Genomic DNA, 16,217 nt, shown 5'->3' with positions numbered 1-16,217 from the left:
CACTGTGTTGGCCAGCTGGTCTTGCTCCTGACTTCGTGATCTACCTGCCTTGGCCTCCCAAAGTTCTGGGATTACAGGCATGAGCCACCCTACCCAGCCTGGATTCTATTTTTTAGATTCATTTGTTGGAGCTACAAATGAAATCATCAAGAGAGAGACGGATGCTAATAGGAGAGACTAGAGTGAGTTACCAATTTTGCTAGTAGATAACGTTTCACACTCTAAAAACTACAAATAACCACTACAAAGTTCTTCATAACATAGAACAATCTAAAAACCACAACTCAATCTTTAGAGCTAAGAATAAATCATGTGAAACCTGTAACATTTTATTTGTTAAAAATGAACAGCTTCAGAATAGATCTAAATGTAACTTTTCCAAAAAACACCAAAAAGTACAGTGTAAAGCACCTCCTCATTAAATACAAACTTCCGTTTTGTGATGCACTGCATCAATGTTTTGCATATACCTTGATGCAAAGAAAATTTTAAGTTGCATCCTGTTTTTTAAAAAAACCAAAACTTAAGAACTGAACAAGGATTACAACCACATTCCAATAAAGAAAATTTTCCTTCAACAAAGCATATTGTTTTGTTTATATACATGTGACCACCAAGAGTTTTAATTTAGTTGTACCAAAGGCAAAACATTATACTTAAAATTAAATTACAGATGCATGAAGAATAAAAATTTAATATACCAAAGACAATTTGTTATTTGATGCACTCAATGTCAGTATTTGGGGCAATTTTTAAGGTTTTCCCAAAAAATGGCATTAATAGCTCTATACAATAGGTAAGAACAGGAAAATGAAAACACCTTTATACCATATTTTCACAAACCGTTCTAAAGACAGCAAACTCGAGCTCAGCTGCTTTTCCTTGCTTTAAAATAAGCTACCAGTAATTCTAAATCAGACTAAAATGTACTGTTCCTAGACCAAATACAGGCATTCATACTTGCAAAAATGTTTTGCAATGAGTTCTTGGCCTATATGAAAAGCATCAAATAGCTAAGGAGAGACTAGAATTTATTTTCAAATTCTGTGACTGACTTCCAATAATCACTTATCAGTACAAGTACCAGCAAAATATCAGATATTAAGAATCAGATTTAATTCTTTGGTATAAGCGTGAAAACTGTTACTGATAGCTTTCCATGGCTAGCATAAATCATTAAGTAACTCAAGAAGCATGAGAGGCAACAATGAAGTCTAGTATACAATGCAAGGCAGGCCAAGAACGATGTTTGTTTTACAGGAAAAGTCAACACTAACAATCTACTCCTGAGAAACTAACACCTATTTAGATGTTTTTAACATAATGGCAAACTAAAACGTCAAGCCTCAAAATGACCAAACTTGTAACGTATAGCTGGAAGATTTTGCTGCATTTGGCATTATACCGTAATTTACAGTATACAACATCTGAGGACTCAGTACTATCTTGGCACAGACTCACTTCTCCCACTCCCTCAGAGGTGGCAGGTGGTGGGGTGGTGGGGGAGGGCATTTGCTCCCCATAAATGCCTGAACTTTAATTTATACCATATAAGAAATCAGTGAAAGGTAAACAACAAGGTTAATGTAACTCTATTATAAATTTTGCATTTTTTCTGTGACATATACAAGTATATTTTTGTTTTTGGAGCTATAAATTATTTAATTTTGCAATCTTCAAAGCTCATAAATTTCAAGTTTTCAAATAAGAAATGTTAACTTCAAATAAGAAGTCTAGGACTTTATGGCTATTAATTTTACTATCAAAATATCCAAGGGACTCAATTCAATGTAATAGTTATAATTCTTCTAAATATCATTTGAATACTTTGTGGACACTAGACTCAAGACTAGGCTAAATCCAAACAGTACACCTATAACCTGGGTTTTGAAGTTTTTCATCTCAACTACCTGTCCTTCAACTTGCTACTTACTTCCTCTCATGCCTTCGTTTATTAAACACAAACTGTCATTTTTAAAAATTGGATCTTCTCCTCCAAGGCCCTATCAGATAACCTTGTAAATATGCATTTATAGTCTTTAACACCAACATTTTAAACGGAGACTAGTACCTAGAGTCCCATTTCTTGTTAAAAGTTCAGCACTAAAGCTGTGCAATTCCAGGGGATTACACTGTCTGAAAAATGAACCAAGTTCTAGATCTTCCCATAAATCTTAAAACCCAGAACCGGAATTCTAGTGCATTTTTTTTGTATCTCTAATGAAGAAAAGGCAACTGTACTGACTACATCAACACTATTAAAGGGTAAGTGACAGCAACAAAGGGACCTACTCATGTTTCTGAAGACCAAGATTTACCATGACAAAGTCTAAAATATGGGCAAAGGTGATGAGATCCTGAATACCACTATCATAAAAATAATCAATTTCGATCTTTCTGTCTTCCTTCTGCTGCATGAGGAACCAAAGAAGTCAAACAGATGATTGTTCTGTCTGAGCCAACCATGAAATCTTCAAGAACAGATAGGTATAATCCCTATTATTCTTTCAGGGCATTATTTTATACGTTAAAAAAAAAAAAAACTTCAAAAATAAAAATAAGAGTTATTTAGCCTTGTGAATATTTTGAAGTAAAGTTTCTTGAATTTCTGTGATGAACTCTTCAAGCAATTCAACTTTTCAGAGTCATCTCTCAAAAGTTCCTTTGACATGGGACCTATCCCACGGTTACAAAGCGGCTTCCCCCTTTGTTGTATGTGAGAGTGGCTCTTTGTTCCTTCAGGATCCCAAACCGCTCATTCAACGTCATCCCTGTCTAGAGAAAAGAAAAAAACAAAAACAACAGCAAAGCAACAATTAACAATTTTACTGAAAGCCACATTTGCTTTGGAACAATAATGTGATCTTATGATTAATTAAAAGTAACGACAACTAACATTTTACTATTATGTGTATGACCTCATATAAAGCCTACATTATATACTACAGAAAACACACATATGCTATAATGCCTAGAAGTCATACACCCAAAGCCCCTATCTGAATTATTTTCAGGCTCTGTAAACACTGCCACCAACTCATGATGTCACTGATAAAATAACTCTTCAGACCTGTAAATATTTTATAGCAAATTTTCTTGGATTACGGTGAGTTCAACACAGAAATTCAAATTCAAAGGAAAATCTTTTTTTTTTTATTAACAACAGCATCTATAAACTATACCATTTCTGGAAAAAAAAAATAATAGTAACAAAATAAAAATAAGCAAAACAAATTTGGTCAAATTTTTTTTTTCTTATTTTTTTATTGAGACAGTCTGTCTGTCACCCAGGCTGGAGTGTAGTGGTGCAATCTCAGTTCATTGCAACCTCCACCTCCTGGGTTCAAGCAATTCTCCCACCTCAGCCTCCCAAGTAGCTGGGATTACAGGCACGTGCCACCACACCCAGCTAATATGTTTTATTTTTAGTACAGACGCGGATTTTCCATGTTGACCAGGCTGGTCTCAAACTCCTGACCCCAAGTGATCCACCCATGTTGGCCTCCCAAAGTGCTGGGATTACAGATGTGAGCCAGCGCACCAGGCCAATTTGGTGAAATTTCTATCCATCCTTCGTATCTTCAATTTCACATTATTTCAAGGAATACCAAAAAACCATCTGACAAAATCGAATACCTATTCATGATAAAAATTCTCAGCAATCGGGAATAGAAAGAAGTTTCCTCAATCTGACAAAAAGAATCTATTAAAAAAAAAAAAAGAAAAGAAAAGAAAAAAAGAAACTGGGCCAGGCATGGTGGCTCATTCCCGTAATCCCAACACTTTGGGAGCCTGAGGCAGGCAGATCAAAAGGTCAGGAATTCGAGGCCAGCCAGGCCAGTATGGTGAAACCCTGTCTCTACTAAAAATACAAAAAACTTAGCCGGGTGTGGTGGCGCATGCCTGTAATCTCAGCTACTCGGGAGGCTGAGGCAGGATAATTGCTTGAACCCAGGAGGCAGAGGTTGCAGTCAGCCAAGATCGCGCCACTGCACTCCAGCCTGGGCGACAGAGCAAGACTCCATCTCAAAAAAGAAGAAAAAAAAAAAAATATATATATATATACACGGCTAATATCATACTAAATGGTGACATATTTATTGCCTTCTCATCAGGCTTTGGAACAAGGCACGCATACAAGTATACATCTTAACCACTTCTACTCAACATTGGACTGGAGGTCCTAGCCACTGTAACAAAGCAAGAAAAGGTTTAAAGATTGGAAACGAATTAGGAGAATGAAACGATTGTTTACACAGAAGATCCTAAGCTGGGCAGCCACAGAAGGCAGGCAGATGGCTTGAGCTTAGGCGTTCAAGACCAGCATGGGAAATGTAGTGAAACCCTATCTGAAATCCTGTCTCCACAAAAAATATAAAAATTAGCCAAGTGTGGTGTGTGTGCCTGCATCCCCAGGCGTGGTGTGTGTGTGCCTGTATCCCAAGGCGTGGTGGTGTGTGCCTGTATCCCCAGGTGTGGTGGTGTGTGCCTGTACCCCCAGGCGTGGTGGTGTGTGCCTGCATCCCCAGGCGTGGTGGGGTGCGCCTGCATCCCCAGGTGTGGTGTGTGCCTGCATCTAGGCGTGGTGGTGTGTGCCACCATCCCCAGGCGTGGTGAGTCAATGATGCCTGTATCCCCAAGTGGTGGTGTGTGCTTACATGTATCCCCAGGTGGTGGTGTGCCTGTATCCCAAGCGTGGTGGTGTGTGCCTGCATCCCAAGTGTGGTGGTGTGTGCCTGCATCCCCAGGTGGTGGTGTGTGCCTGCATCCCCAGGCGTGGTGGTGTGTGCCTGCATCCCCAGGCGTGGTGTGTGCCTGTATCCCCAGGCGTGGTGTGTGTCCCTGTATCCCCATGTGTGGTGGTGTGTGCCTGTATCCCCAGGCATGGTGTGTGTCCCTGTATCCCCAGGTGTGGTGGTGTGTGCGCCTGTATCCCCCAGGCGTGGTGGTGTGTGCCTGCATCCCCAGGCGTGGTGTGTCCCTGTATCCCCATGTGTGGTGGTGTGTGCCCTCCCCAGGTGTAGTGTTGTGTCCCTGTATCCCCAGGTGTGGTGGTGTGTGTGCCTGTATCCCCAGGTGTGGTGGTGTGTGCGCCTGTATCCCCAGGTGTGGTGGTGTGTGCGCCTATATCCCCAGGTGTGGTGGTGTGTGCCTGCATCCCCAGGCGTGGTGTGTGTCCCTGTACCCCCAGGCGTGGTGGTGTGTGCCTGTATCCCCATGTGTGGTGGTGTGTGCCCTCCCCAGGTGTAGTGTTGTGTCCCTGTATCCCAGGTGTGGTGGTGTGTGTGCCTGTATCCCCAGGTGTGGTGGTGTGTGCGCCTGTATCCCCAGGTGTGGTGGTGTGTCGCCTATATCCCCAGGGTGTGGTGGTGTGTGCCTGCATCCCCAGGTATGGTGGTATGTGCCTGCATCCCCAGGCGTGGTGTGTGTCCCTGTACCCCCAGGTGTGGTGGTGTGTGCCTGTATCCTCAGGTGTGGTGGTGTGTGCCTGTATCCCCAAGTGTGGTGGTGTGTGCCTGTATCAGCAAGTGTGGTGGTGTGTGCCTGCATCCCCAGGTGTGGTGGTGTGTGCCTGCATCCCCAGGTGTGGTGGTGTGTGCCTGTATCCCCAGCTACCCAGGAGGCTGAGGTGGGAGGAAGAATCGTTTGAGCCTGGGAAGTCAAGGCTACAGTGAGCTATGATTATGCCACTGCATTCCAGTCTTGGTGGCAGAGCGAGACCCTGTTTCAAAAAAAAAAAAAAAAAAGGCCTAAGGAATCTACAAAGTCAATACAAAAGTAAGTGAATTTAGCAAGATTACAGGATACAAGGTTAACATGGTTAATACAAAATTGTCAATGTGGTTTTTGACTTTTTTTTTTTTGGAGATGAGTATTGCTCTGCTGCCCAGGCTGGAGTGAGTGGCACGATCTCAGCTCACTGCCATCTCTGCCCCCTGGGTTCAAGCAATTCTCCTGCCTCAGCCTCCCTAGTAGCTGGGATGACAGGCACCTGCCACCACACCAGGCTAATTTTTGTATTTTTAATAGAGACAGGATTTCACCATGTTGGCCAGGCTGGTCTCGAACTCCTGACTTCAGGTGATCTGCCCACCTCGGCCTCCCAAAGTGCTGGGAACAGAGGCGTGAGCCACCGCGCCTGGTCGGTTTTGACAATTTTGTTATTAACCTTGTATCCTGTAATCTTGCTAGATGGCTATAGTCAAACAGCAGGTAACAGTGAGTATTGGTGAGGATATAGAGAAATTCAGAACCCTCATAGATGCTGGCGGGAATATAAAGTTGTAGCACAGACTCTTCTAGGGAAAACAGTCCAGCAGTTCCTCAAAAGATTAGATAAAGAGTTACTATAAACCGGCCGGGCGCGGTGGCTCAAGCCTGTAATCCCAGCACTTTGGGAGGCCGAGACGGGCGGATCACAAGGTCAGGAGATCGAGACCATCCTGGCTAACATGGTGAAACCCCGTCTCTACTAAAAATACAAAAAAAAAATCTAGCCGGGCGCGGAGGCGGGCGCCTGTGGACCCAGCTACTCGGGAGGCTGAGGCAGGAGAATACCGTGAACCCGGGAGGTGGAGCTTGCAGTGAGCTGAGATCTGGCCACTGCACTCCAGCCTGGGCGACAGAGCGGGACTCCGTCTCAAAAAACAAACAAACAAACAAACAAACAAAGAGTTACTATAAACCTAGCAATTCTACTCCTAGGTATTTACCAGGGAGAAATGAAAACAGAGGCTCACACAAAAACTTCTGCGCAAATGCTCAGAGCAGGATTATTCATAGTGTCCGAGGAGTGAAAACACCCAAATACCCATCCAGTAACGAAGGAATAAATAAGATGTGGTATATACATATGATGAACACTGTTCAGCAGGAAAACAAAATTAAATACGGACACAATATAGATGAACCTTGAAAACATTATGCTAAGTGAAACAATTCAGTCACAAATATATACTGTATGATCTGATTTATATGAAATGTCAGAATAGGCAAACTGGCAGACAGAAGTGGGTTAGTGGTTCCCTATGTTTCAGGGGGCAGTTAGGATACCTTGTTTATAATTTACAATTATAATAAATGTTTTGTTAATTAAAATATTCTCAGCAGATGACCCAAGAAAATACAGAAAATGTTTTTTACCTGTTTTCCGACGCTGTTTATGTCAAACTGTAGGGGAACACCTTTAGGAACTTTCCGGGCGTCACTTTGCTCCCGCTTTGTTAAAAATGAAGGTGCAGCAGTGCGAGTTAATCGTGGTTTCTGAGTTCTATTAGAAAAATATTAAAGTATCAGAGCAGCTTAACAATGAAAAGAAAAATAAATTAATTTGGTACTTAAGACATCCTGTACACATGTTCAAATGTATTAGGGCCATTTTGTGTTTTCAAAAAAAAGGTGTCATTGGCTACTCTAGACTAAAATATATCATTGTTCAGAGAATACCTCTTTAAATAGAACTACAAACTTTTCAACAAGTTGGAATGTTTGGTGATTCCTAACTCTTGATCTTCCATTAAAATAAAGCAACCTCTAAAGTCCTAGGCACCCATCCTACACTCTTTTCATTTCAATCATTAAGATGGCTGGATGGCTATGCACTGTGGCTCAGGCCTATAATCCTGGTATTTTGGGAGGCCAAGGCAGGAGGATTGCTTGAGGCCAGGGGTTAGAGATCAGCCTAAGGAACATAGCAAGACCCCACCTGTACAAAAAAATATATAAAATAAATAAAATAAAATTAGCTGGGTGTGGTGGTGCATGCCTATGTTCCCAGCTACTCGAGGCTGAGGCAGGAGAATTATTGAAGCCCAGGAATTCGAGGCAGCAGTGAGATATGATGGCACCACTGCACTCCAGCCTGGGCATCAGAGTAGACCTTATCTCTTAAAAAAATCAAAGAGATGCTTGAATAGAACATAAGCTCCATAAATCGACAACGTTTATAAAGCAATAAATTTAGAGAGAAGGTAGGTCTGTATGGTCTGAAAAATAAAGACATCAAAAATATTACAGGCATTGGGGGAAGAAGTAGCATGTATACTGTCATCTCATTTATTATTGTACATAAAAATACACATATTGGGTCAGGTGCAGGGCTCTCGCCTGTAACCTCAGCACTTCGGGAGGCCAAGGTGAGAGGACTGCTTGAGTCTAGGAGTTCAAGACCAGTCTGGGCACAAACAAACAAAAAAGCCAGGTGTGGTGGTGGCACCTGCAGCCCCAGCTACTCAGGACTCATGGTGGTGGCACCTGCAGTCCCAGCTACTCAGGACTGGGGAGGCTGAGGCAGGAGGATTGCTTGAGCTTGGGAGGTCAAGGCTGCAATAAGCCATGATCATGGCACTATACTCCAGCCTGGGTAACAGAGCCAGACTTTGCCCCCAAAAAAGGGTACATATGATATACATGCACATAATTTTTAAAATATTAAAAAACACTGTTCAACGTGGTCATTTAGGGCTGCAGAATCAGGAATCCAGAAAACTCTTCCTTTTAACTTGACATGATACTGTTTCCATATTGTATCACAGGCATTGCTGCTGCTTGGTTTAGCCTCACTTGGACATCACTCTCTGGGCAGAAGTCCAATACTTTCTTATGATCTTGTGTAATGAGAGGTTATAATTTTTGCAAAAAGAAAGAAACAACTTACACTGGGCATTGAACTGCTCCAGGATTGTCAATAGATACAGTCAAAATCCCTCCATTTGTGGTGGAAGTCCGCCATCTAGTATCAAAAAAAATAAAATTCACTAAATGTAAGTTGATAAACCCTATGTATATTCAAAATAAAAATAAACATTTTAAAAGCAGCCATTACTTTTTCTTAGCTTGCAAGAAATAAATACCTAAACCCCACCATGACATAATGAATCAACACCTTGGGTGCAGAACTGGGCATCTGAATTTATTAAACATTTTTCAGTGTGATAAATATATACAAATTTTAAAAGATCAAATAGTACAAAAGAACTTCTAATAAAAAGCAACAGTCCCTCACCCCACTATTCTCCTGCTTTCCATTCCTACTCTCCACAGGCAGCACTTTTAACCTTTGTTTTTACTGCTTGCTGGTTACTTCCAATTCACTAAACAAGATGCTTATGTAGTATAAAACCTTGCTGCAGCTGGGCGCAGTGGCTTACACCTGTAATCCCAGCACTTTGGGAGGCCAAGGCAGGTGCATCATGAGGTCAGAAGTCCAAGACCAGCCTGGCCAAGACAGTGAAACCCCATCTCTACTTAAAAAAAAAAATACAAAATTAAGCTGGGCATGGTGGCGGGCACCTGTAATCCCAGCTACTCGGGAGGCTGAGGCACAGAACTGCTTGAACCCAGGAGGGGGAGGTTGCAGTGAACCGAGATTGCGCCATTGTGCATTCTGGGCAACAGAGCGAGACTCCATCTCAAAAAAAAACTTGCTATGATGAATAGATTTAGTTCATCAAACTATCCTCCAGTTTCCTTACCTACCTTGAAACATTTTGATGGCTATGTCACTACTTCCCTGCCTTTGTAACTTAAAATACTTAAATCTCTGTTTCCTTCAGCAGAATCGCTTGACCCCGCCCCCAGCTCTGTGGGAAAGGACCTCAGTGCCTCTATTCCTTCCTTCCACCTCTGCCCCTTTGTTTGTGCCTCTCACTTTCTGTCAGCTCTTCCTTTATATCCACGAGTCAAAATCGGACACTTACATTACATTCTGTTCTCAAATTAACTATGTTGTGCTTTGACAGGTTGATTCTCAAAGTTCAAAACAAGTAACATTTATATATGATCATGATCATGTAAATATTGTTCACTGCAGAAGCAAAAAGGCTACGATTATTCTTTCCTTCCCCATGGTTTCTAATGCCATGACCCCTGTGCTAAAGAATACTACCAGTATCTGTTTCACAGTTTCCTAACACTCCAATTGCTAAAAATCATGCCCCATAGTTTGCATCATATCTGGACCATGACCATGTTTTACAGCCAGCTCTCTGTATCCACAGGTTCTACATCATGTATTCAATCAATTTCAACCACGGACTGAAAACAATCCATGGATATGGAGGGCCCATTGTAAGGGACTTGAGGATCTGAGGATTTTAATCTCTTCAATGGTCCTGGAACCAATTCCCCTGAGACACAGAAGGCCAACTGTATATATTTTGTTTTCCAAAAAGTAGCCGTAATTTTAAACAGTTAATCTCAAAACCTAATCACACTGATGGAATTAGTATGTTACAACTCACACTCAGGAGGTGTGATTATAACAGGATAAAATAGATTTTCAAAATTTCTTTTATAGGGTTAAGAAAAAAAGACTGTGAAAAGGAAAACTATTGTTTTTAAAGTTGTACAAATTTTCTAAAAGTTGTACTGAATTTTATTCTATTCGTTCCCTAAATAGGTTCATTTGTATGAAAGCAGTTATAGCCAAAAAAGAAAGAAAGAAAAAAAAAGCTGTTTCATTAAAATGGAATAGCCAATAAAAAATAAAAATAATAAAAAACAAGTAATCTACTTGGCACTAAAACTGTTACAATATCGACATGTGAAAACTCAAAAGGATTTTTGGCGAAAATTAACAAAGGACAAAACAGGATTTATTTATTTTAGGTTCAATTTTTAAAATTTTTTTTGGAGACAGTCTCCATAGCCCGAGCTATGCTGCTCAGGCCGGTGTGCAGTGGCGATGCACAGGTGAGATCATGGCACTTCACAGCCTTGAACTCTTGGGCTCGAGCAATTCTCTTGCTTCAGTCTCCCCAACTAGCTGGGACTACAGGTGTGTAGCGCCACTATGCCCGGCTTTCAGGCTCTATTTTATTTTGGGTTTCAATTAATTTCTTCTGGACTGAGGCACATGATAATTTGGGTAGTCAGTATTCTGGGAGTTTTGAAATAACATCTTGAAAAACAAATGGAAACTTACTGACGAGTTCTCTTTGCTACTACATCGTCTAGTAGTTGTTCTGTATTCAACTGGGCCTGAACCTGAAGAGAAAAAAAAAAGCAGTAGGTCCCACAGAAAGCAGAGGATTGAATCCAAAGAGCGATCCTGCTCTAGAACCTTATAACCCAGTGGGGCATGTGCATGAATGCAGAGAGGCCTGTGCTATTCTGGCAACACTTCCCTGTCGGAATTCCTGTATCAGAACAAGTGGCAAATACAGGTTTATTCCCAAATAACATGTTAAATTATTGTAAGACATTGCTATTGAGGGTAAGGACAGGAAATAAAAAACGTACAACAGAAAGAACTAATCTACTGCCATGTTCCTCATATCCTGAACCCAATGCTGCCTGTGACTGAGGCTTACTGAAGGTGGCTGCTCAGGATCCTCTTTGGGTTAAAAAAAACAAAACAAAACAAAACAAAAAAACACTGCCACAGTTTTTAAATACCTTCAGGCCTCTTCTGAAAAGAAAAGTTGCCTGACGAGTATCTTTCTGATGATTTAATTTATTTCCACTCCTGGTAAAATTAGCTGGAATGTTATTTCTGCAACAAAAACACATATGCCATGCTAAGCCATTTAACTACTTTTAAACGTCTTGAGGAAAAATAAGCAAAAATAGTTAAATTCATAGGCTGAAAACATGAGGTGCAAGTAACAAACAACTCTGAATTATTTCCTTATTAACATGAAGCTATTGAGATTTGATTAACAAATACCTCCCTCCGAAGCACAGCACATAACCACCTGTTAATTTCGAACCACTTTATCGTCCAAATATTCAATCCTCTAACATTTCATATATCTTCTGAAGACAATAATAATCACATTTTTAGTGCTATTTCCTATATTTGGTGAAAACGTAACTTCACAATTTACAGGATTAGTACAAAGAAAAACTACACATAGGCCAAACTGAAGACCTAAAATAAACTGAAGACCAAAAATAAAGACAAAGGTTTGAAAAATAACATCTCCTCCTCCAGCTTTCTCTTCCTTCCTCACTCAGAAACTGTTATGTATTAACATAAACCATAAAGGCCAGGCATTATGGCTCACACCTGTAATCCCAGCATTTTGGGAGGCTGAGGTGAGTGGATCACTTGAGGTCAGGAGTTTGAGACCAGCCTGGGCAACATGGTGAAATCCTGTCTCTACTAAAAACACAAAAACTAGCCAGCCTTGGTGGCACGCGCTTGTAGTCCCAACTACTCAGGAGGCTGAAGCATGAGAATTGCTTGAATCAGGGAAGCAGAGGCTGCAGTGGGCCGAGATCACGCCACTGCACTCCAGCACAGCGATAGACTTCATCTCAAAAAATAAATAAACCACAGAAAAACTTATACTCTTCTGTTTCTTGTTCTTTCATGCACAGAACAATGCTGTTAATTACGTTTGACTTTCACCAATTCTTTTATCTTTTTTTAATTTTACTTTAAGTTCCGAGACACATGTGCTGAACATGCAGGTTTCTTACGTAGGTATATATGCGCCATGGTGGTTTGCTGCACCTAATTTCTTGTTTTCTATAGGAAGTTGGTGAAGTATGAAAAATTAAAATTTCATATTTATGCAATATTCAATCCTCTAATATTCCATGTCTTCAACTGATATATTGATAAATATGAAACACTATACAAACAAGTGTTCAACAGATTCCTTAGTCTTACCTCCAATCTTTCAGAGATTCAAGTTCAAAATTTCCCTAGCTAACCCAATTAACATTTAAGTCTCATGTAAATGATGGGTTCTTATTTGAGAAGGTACCTTATTATCAAGTGATTCCCAAAAGATGATGGTTAAAACTGCAATTCCAGCCATTACATTTTTTGTTTTGTTTTTTATTTTTTATTTTGTTTGAGACAGTCTCACTGTTACCCAGGCTGGAGTGCAGTGGCACGATCTTGACTCACCGCAATCTCCGCCTCTCAGGTTTAAGCAATTCTCCTGCCTCAGCCTCCCAAATAGCTGGAACTACAGGCATGCACCACCATGTCCAGCTAATTTTTATATTTTTAGTAGAGATGGGGTTTCACCATGTTGGCCAGGCTGGTCTCAAACTCCTGGCCTCAGGTGATCTACACGCCATGGCCTCCCAAAGTGCTGTGAATACAAGCATGAGCCACTGTGCCCAGCCACTGCATTTTTAAAAAACTCCATTCCAGGTTTTGTTTGCTGAATAATCTTCCACGAAAGATAAATAAATAGTACTTGAAACTGAATAAGGAAACTTCACACCTCATTAACTTCATCTACTTTGTCCTTACAGAGAACAGAATGCCGTAACAACAGATCATAATTTTTCTTTTTTTTCAGAGATGGGGGTCTCACTATGTTGCCCAGGTTAGCCCTGAATCCTGGGCTCATGTGATCCTTCTGCCTCAGCCTCTTAAGTAGCTGGGACCACAAGCACATGCCACTGTGCCCAGCTCACAGGCCATAATTTTTGGTTTTTCTTATTCAACTTAGTATAAAAATAATTTCAGTTTAACAAGTGTTCATCAAGAATTCTTCCTTTCTAGTTTGATTTTTCCACAAATAACACACATTGTGATTCAGTGTTCCAGTAAGGGCCATCCAGACTGAGTAACAAATTGAGCTTTCAGAATTCCCAATTTTGAATAATTCCCACTGAGATGTTAAGAGTTCTACCAGGGCTGGGCACAGTGGCACATGCCTGTAATCCCAGCACTTTAGGAGGCTGAGGTGGCAGGATCACTTGAGGCCAGGAATTGAGACCAGCCTAGGCAACAGGATGAGATCCTGTCTCTACCAAGAAAAAAAAACTAGCAGGGCATGGTGGCATGTATCTGTGGTCCCATCTACTCAGGAGGCTGATGTGGGAGGATCACTTGAGCCCGGGTGGGGGTTGAGGCTCCAGTGAGCAGTGAGCAGTGATGGCGCCACTGCACTCCAGCCTCAGCAATAGAGCGAGAAGACCCTGTCTCAAAAAACAGGAAAAAAAAAAAAAGAGAGAGAGTTCTACTAAAGTGATCAGCTTTTGCAATTTTATTCCATGTGTCAAAGAGGTAAAGAAGCAGAGTGATGCTTTTTAAAAAGCTTATATTGGTTAAATTCATCAGTAAGAATTCATCTAATAAACGAGCTATTACTGGATACATCCATGTGGATGTTCAGATAGACATCCCAAACATCTGTCTTGAAAATGACCAGGTAACTAAAAAAATCACTGCAAATCTATTCTTCACACCACTTAATGCTAGAAGTGTTTTTTAATGCAAAATAACACATCATCATATTTGAGTACTTACTTTCTGTTTAGCTGGTTAGGTCTCTTGAGAACTGCCACTGGTTTCCTCTGCCCTTCATTTTGTCTCAGAAGGTTTGCCTTCCTTTTTAACACTGGAAAATATTGTTCTATATTCTATCAGAAGGCAAGAAACTATGTTAATCAAATTGCATTTTTCTATATACCCTACTACAATAAACATTTCTGATGCAGAATGAACAGGGATTGACAACAGCTTGAATGTGTAGATAAGGGAGATGGAGAAACAGCTTGAAAATTTACAGCCTAAGCGATTGGAAAGATGAAAACCCCACATTATATTTAAAATATGTGAGGTACTCAGGGGACCCACAGGTGATGGGGAATTGTGGCTCCGCAACTCAAGAGAAGAATCAGAGGGCCAGAGATATAAATTAGGGAATAATTTATATAAACATGATTTTTGATACTAATAGATTTTAAAAAGCCAAGTTCCAAAACAAATGCCGAAAACAAGAAAAAGCGGGGAAGTCATGACAGCAAAGAAGCTGGAATAGACATGGTCAGAGGCAAAAAGTACCATAAAAAACAAAAGCACATGAAACACCCTCTTTTTCTTCCTCCACATATGTAAATTAAATCCACCATTAAAGCCTAATTCAGATATCCATATTGTCCATAAAGACTTCTCGAAAGTTCTTGACAAATATGAACCTTATCTTATACTTTATCTGGATTCCTCTGTTAAGTATATGAGAAGTACTTCATAAATATCCACTGACTGACTCACATTAAAAAGTCTTAATTTGGTCAGGCACGGCGGCTCACGCCTTTAATCCCCGCACTTTGGGAGGCTGAGGCAGGTGGATCACGAGGTCAGGAGTTTGAGACCAGCCTGGCCAACGTGGTGAAACCCCGTCTCTACTAAAAATACAAAAATTAGCCAGTCATGGTGGCACACACATGTAGTCCCAGCTACTCAGGAGGCTGAGGCAGGAGAATTTCCTGAACCCAGGAGGCGGAGGTTGCAGTGAGCCGAGATTGCACCACTGCACTCCAGCCTGGGTGACAGAGTGAGACTCTATCTCCCCCCGCAAAAAAAACCTCAATTTTCGGCCACGCATGGTGGCTCACGCCTGTAATACCAGCATTTTGGGAGGCAGAGGCGGGTAGATCACTTGAGGTCAGGAGTTCCAAGACTAGCCTGGCCAACATGGTGAAACCCCATCTCTACTAAAAATACAAAAATTAGCCAGGCGTGGTGGCACACACTTGTAATCCCAGCTACTCAGAAGGCTGAGCCAAGATCACGTCACTGCACTCCAGTTGGGTAACAGAGCAAGGCTCTATCTACATATAAAAAACAAAAAACAAACAAACAAAAAACTTACTTATATTTGAGAATGTGGAAATTTAGGTATTCTTTATGAATGGCAGTGATTTTTATTCAGATATTAAATTTGATATATCAGTCCCAAAGTACTATATAAAAACAAATAAAATTTTCTGTTAAGCTTATTCACAGAAATGTTAGTACAAATAAAGGAAAAGGACATCTAATCCAGGATTAAGCCATCATCCTACCTTGTCACTTAGAGGTGGACGATTCATAGGACTAATTCCTTTTCGAATTCCAGTTGTTTTCCTAGCTGCAAGGCCAGTGATAACTCCATTAGGACGTCTCTTTCCAGGCATGACTCTTCCTCTACGATTCAGACTAGTCTTACCAAAACCTAGAGGAAGCAAAAAGAGAAGAAAATGTCAATTTAACAATTCAGCTGGGAGGGTCACAGGATATTCTATTTTCCAAGGAAGGGGGAAGTTATGAACATTTATTATGTTATGATTTATGTATTTTAAATTACATAAGATATGTCATTTTAAAAAGCAATCTGTTGCATTGGGAAGTGTTCTGTGACTATACCGGACTGTAAATAACTAGAGGATTCGCACATGTGGCCATACTCTTTCGTCATTAGTTTCTCAACAGACAGTCCAGAGTCTTTACCTGTGCACTAGGGTCGATACTAACCATCTGT

The 16,217-nt window shown here is 40.8% G+C and overlaps 1 protein-coding gene across 4 annotated transcripts in view; it reads right to left on the bottom strand.

Annotated features, from left to right (window-relative positions):
• Positions 1-308: 308 nt before the first annotated feature.
• FYTTD1 (forty-two-three domain containing 1) overlaps positions 309-16,217 on the bottom strand; it is a 32,113-nt gene continuing 16,204 nt past the window's right edge. For 3 of the 4 annotated variants that reach the window (XM_031663964.1, XM_031663967.1, XM_031663966.1), the window contains exons 3-9: positions 15,763-15,911; positions 14,222-14,334; positions 11,398-11,494; positions 10,925-10,986; positions 8,657-8,731; positions 7,144-7,270; positions 309-2,775 (exon numbers count right to left, since the gene is read on the bottom strand). In XM_031663964.1, coding sequence (XP_031519824.1) covers positions 2,677-2,775; positions 7,144-7,270; positions 8,657-8,731; positions 10,925-10,986; positions 11,398-11,494; positions 14,222-14,334; positions 15,763-15,911 — 722 coding nt within the window. In that variant the 3' untranslated portion in view covers positions 309-2,676. The remainder of the gene's footprint in view (positions 2,776-7,143; positions 7,271-8,656; positions 8,732-10,924; positions 10,987-11,397; positions 11,495-14,221; positions 14,335-15,762; positions 15,912-16,217) is intronic. The other variant, XM_031663965.1, reaches the window with a different exon arrangement.

Source organism: Papio anubis, chromosome 2 (genome assembly GCF_008728515.1).
Source record: "Papio anubis isolate 15944 chromosome 2, Panubis1.0, whole genome shotgun sequence".
In the NCBI taxonomy this organism is placed as follows: domain Eukaryota; kingdom Metazoa; phylum Chordata; class Mammalia; order Primates; family Cercopithecidae; genus Papio; species Papio anubis.
The sequence above is the reverse complement of the archived record's forward strand: the minus strand, read 5'-3'. Positions and strand labels throughout refer to the sequence as shown.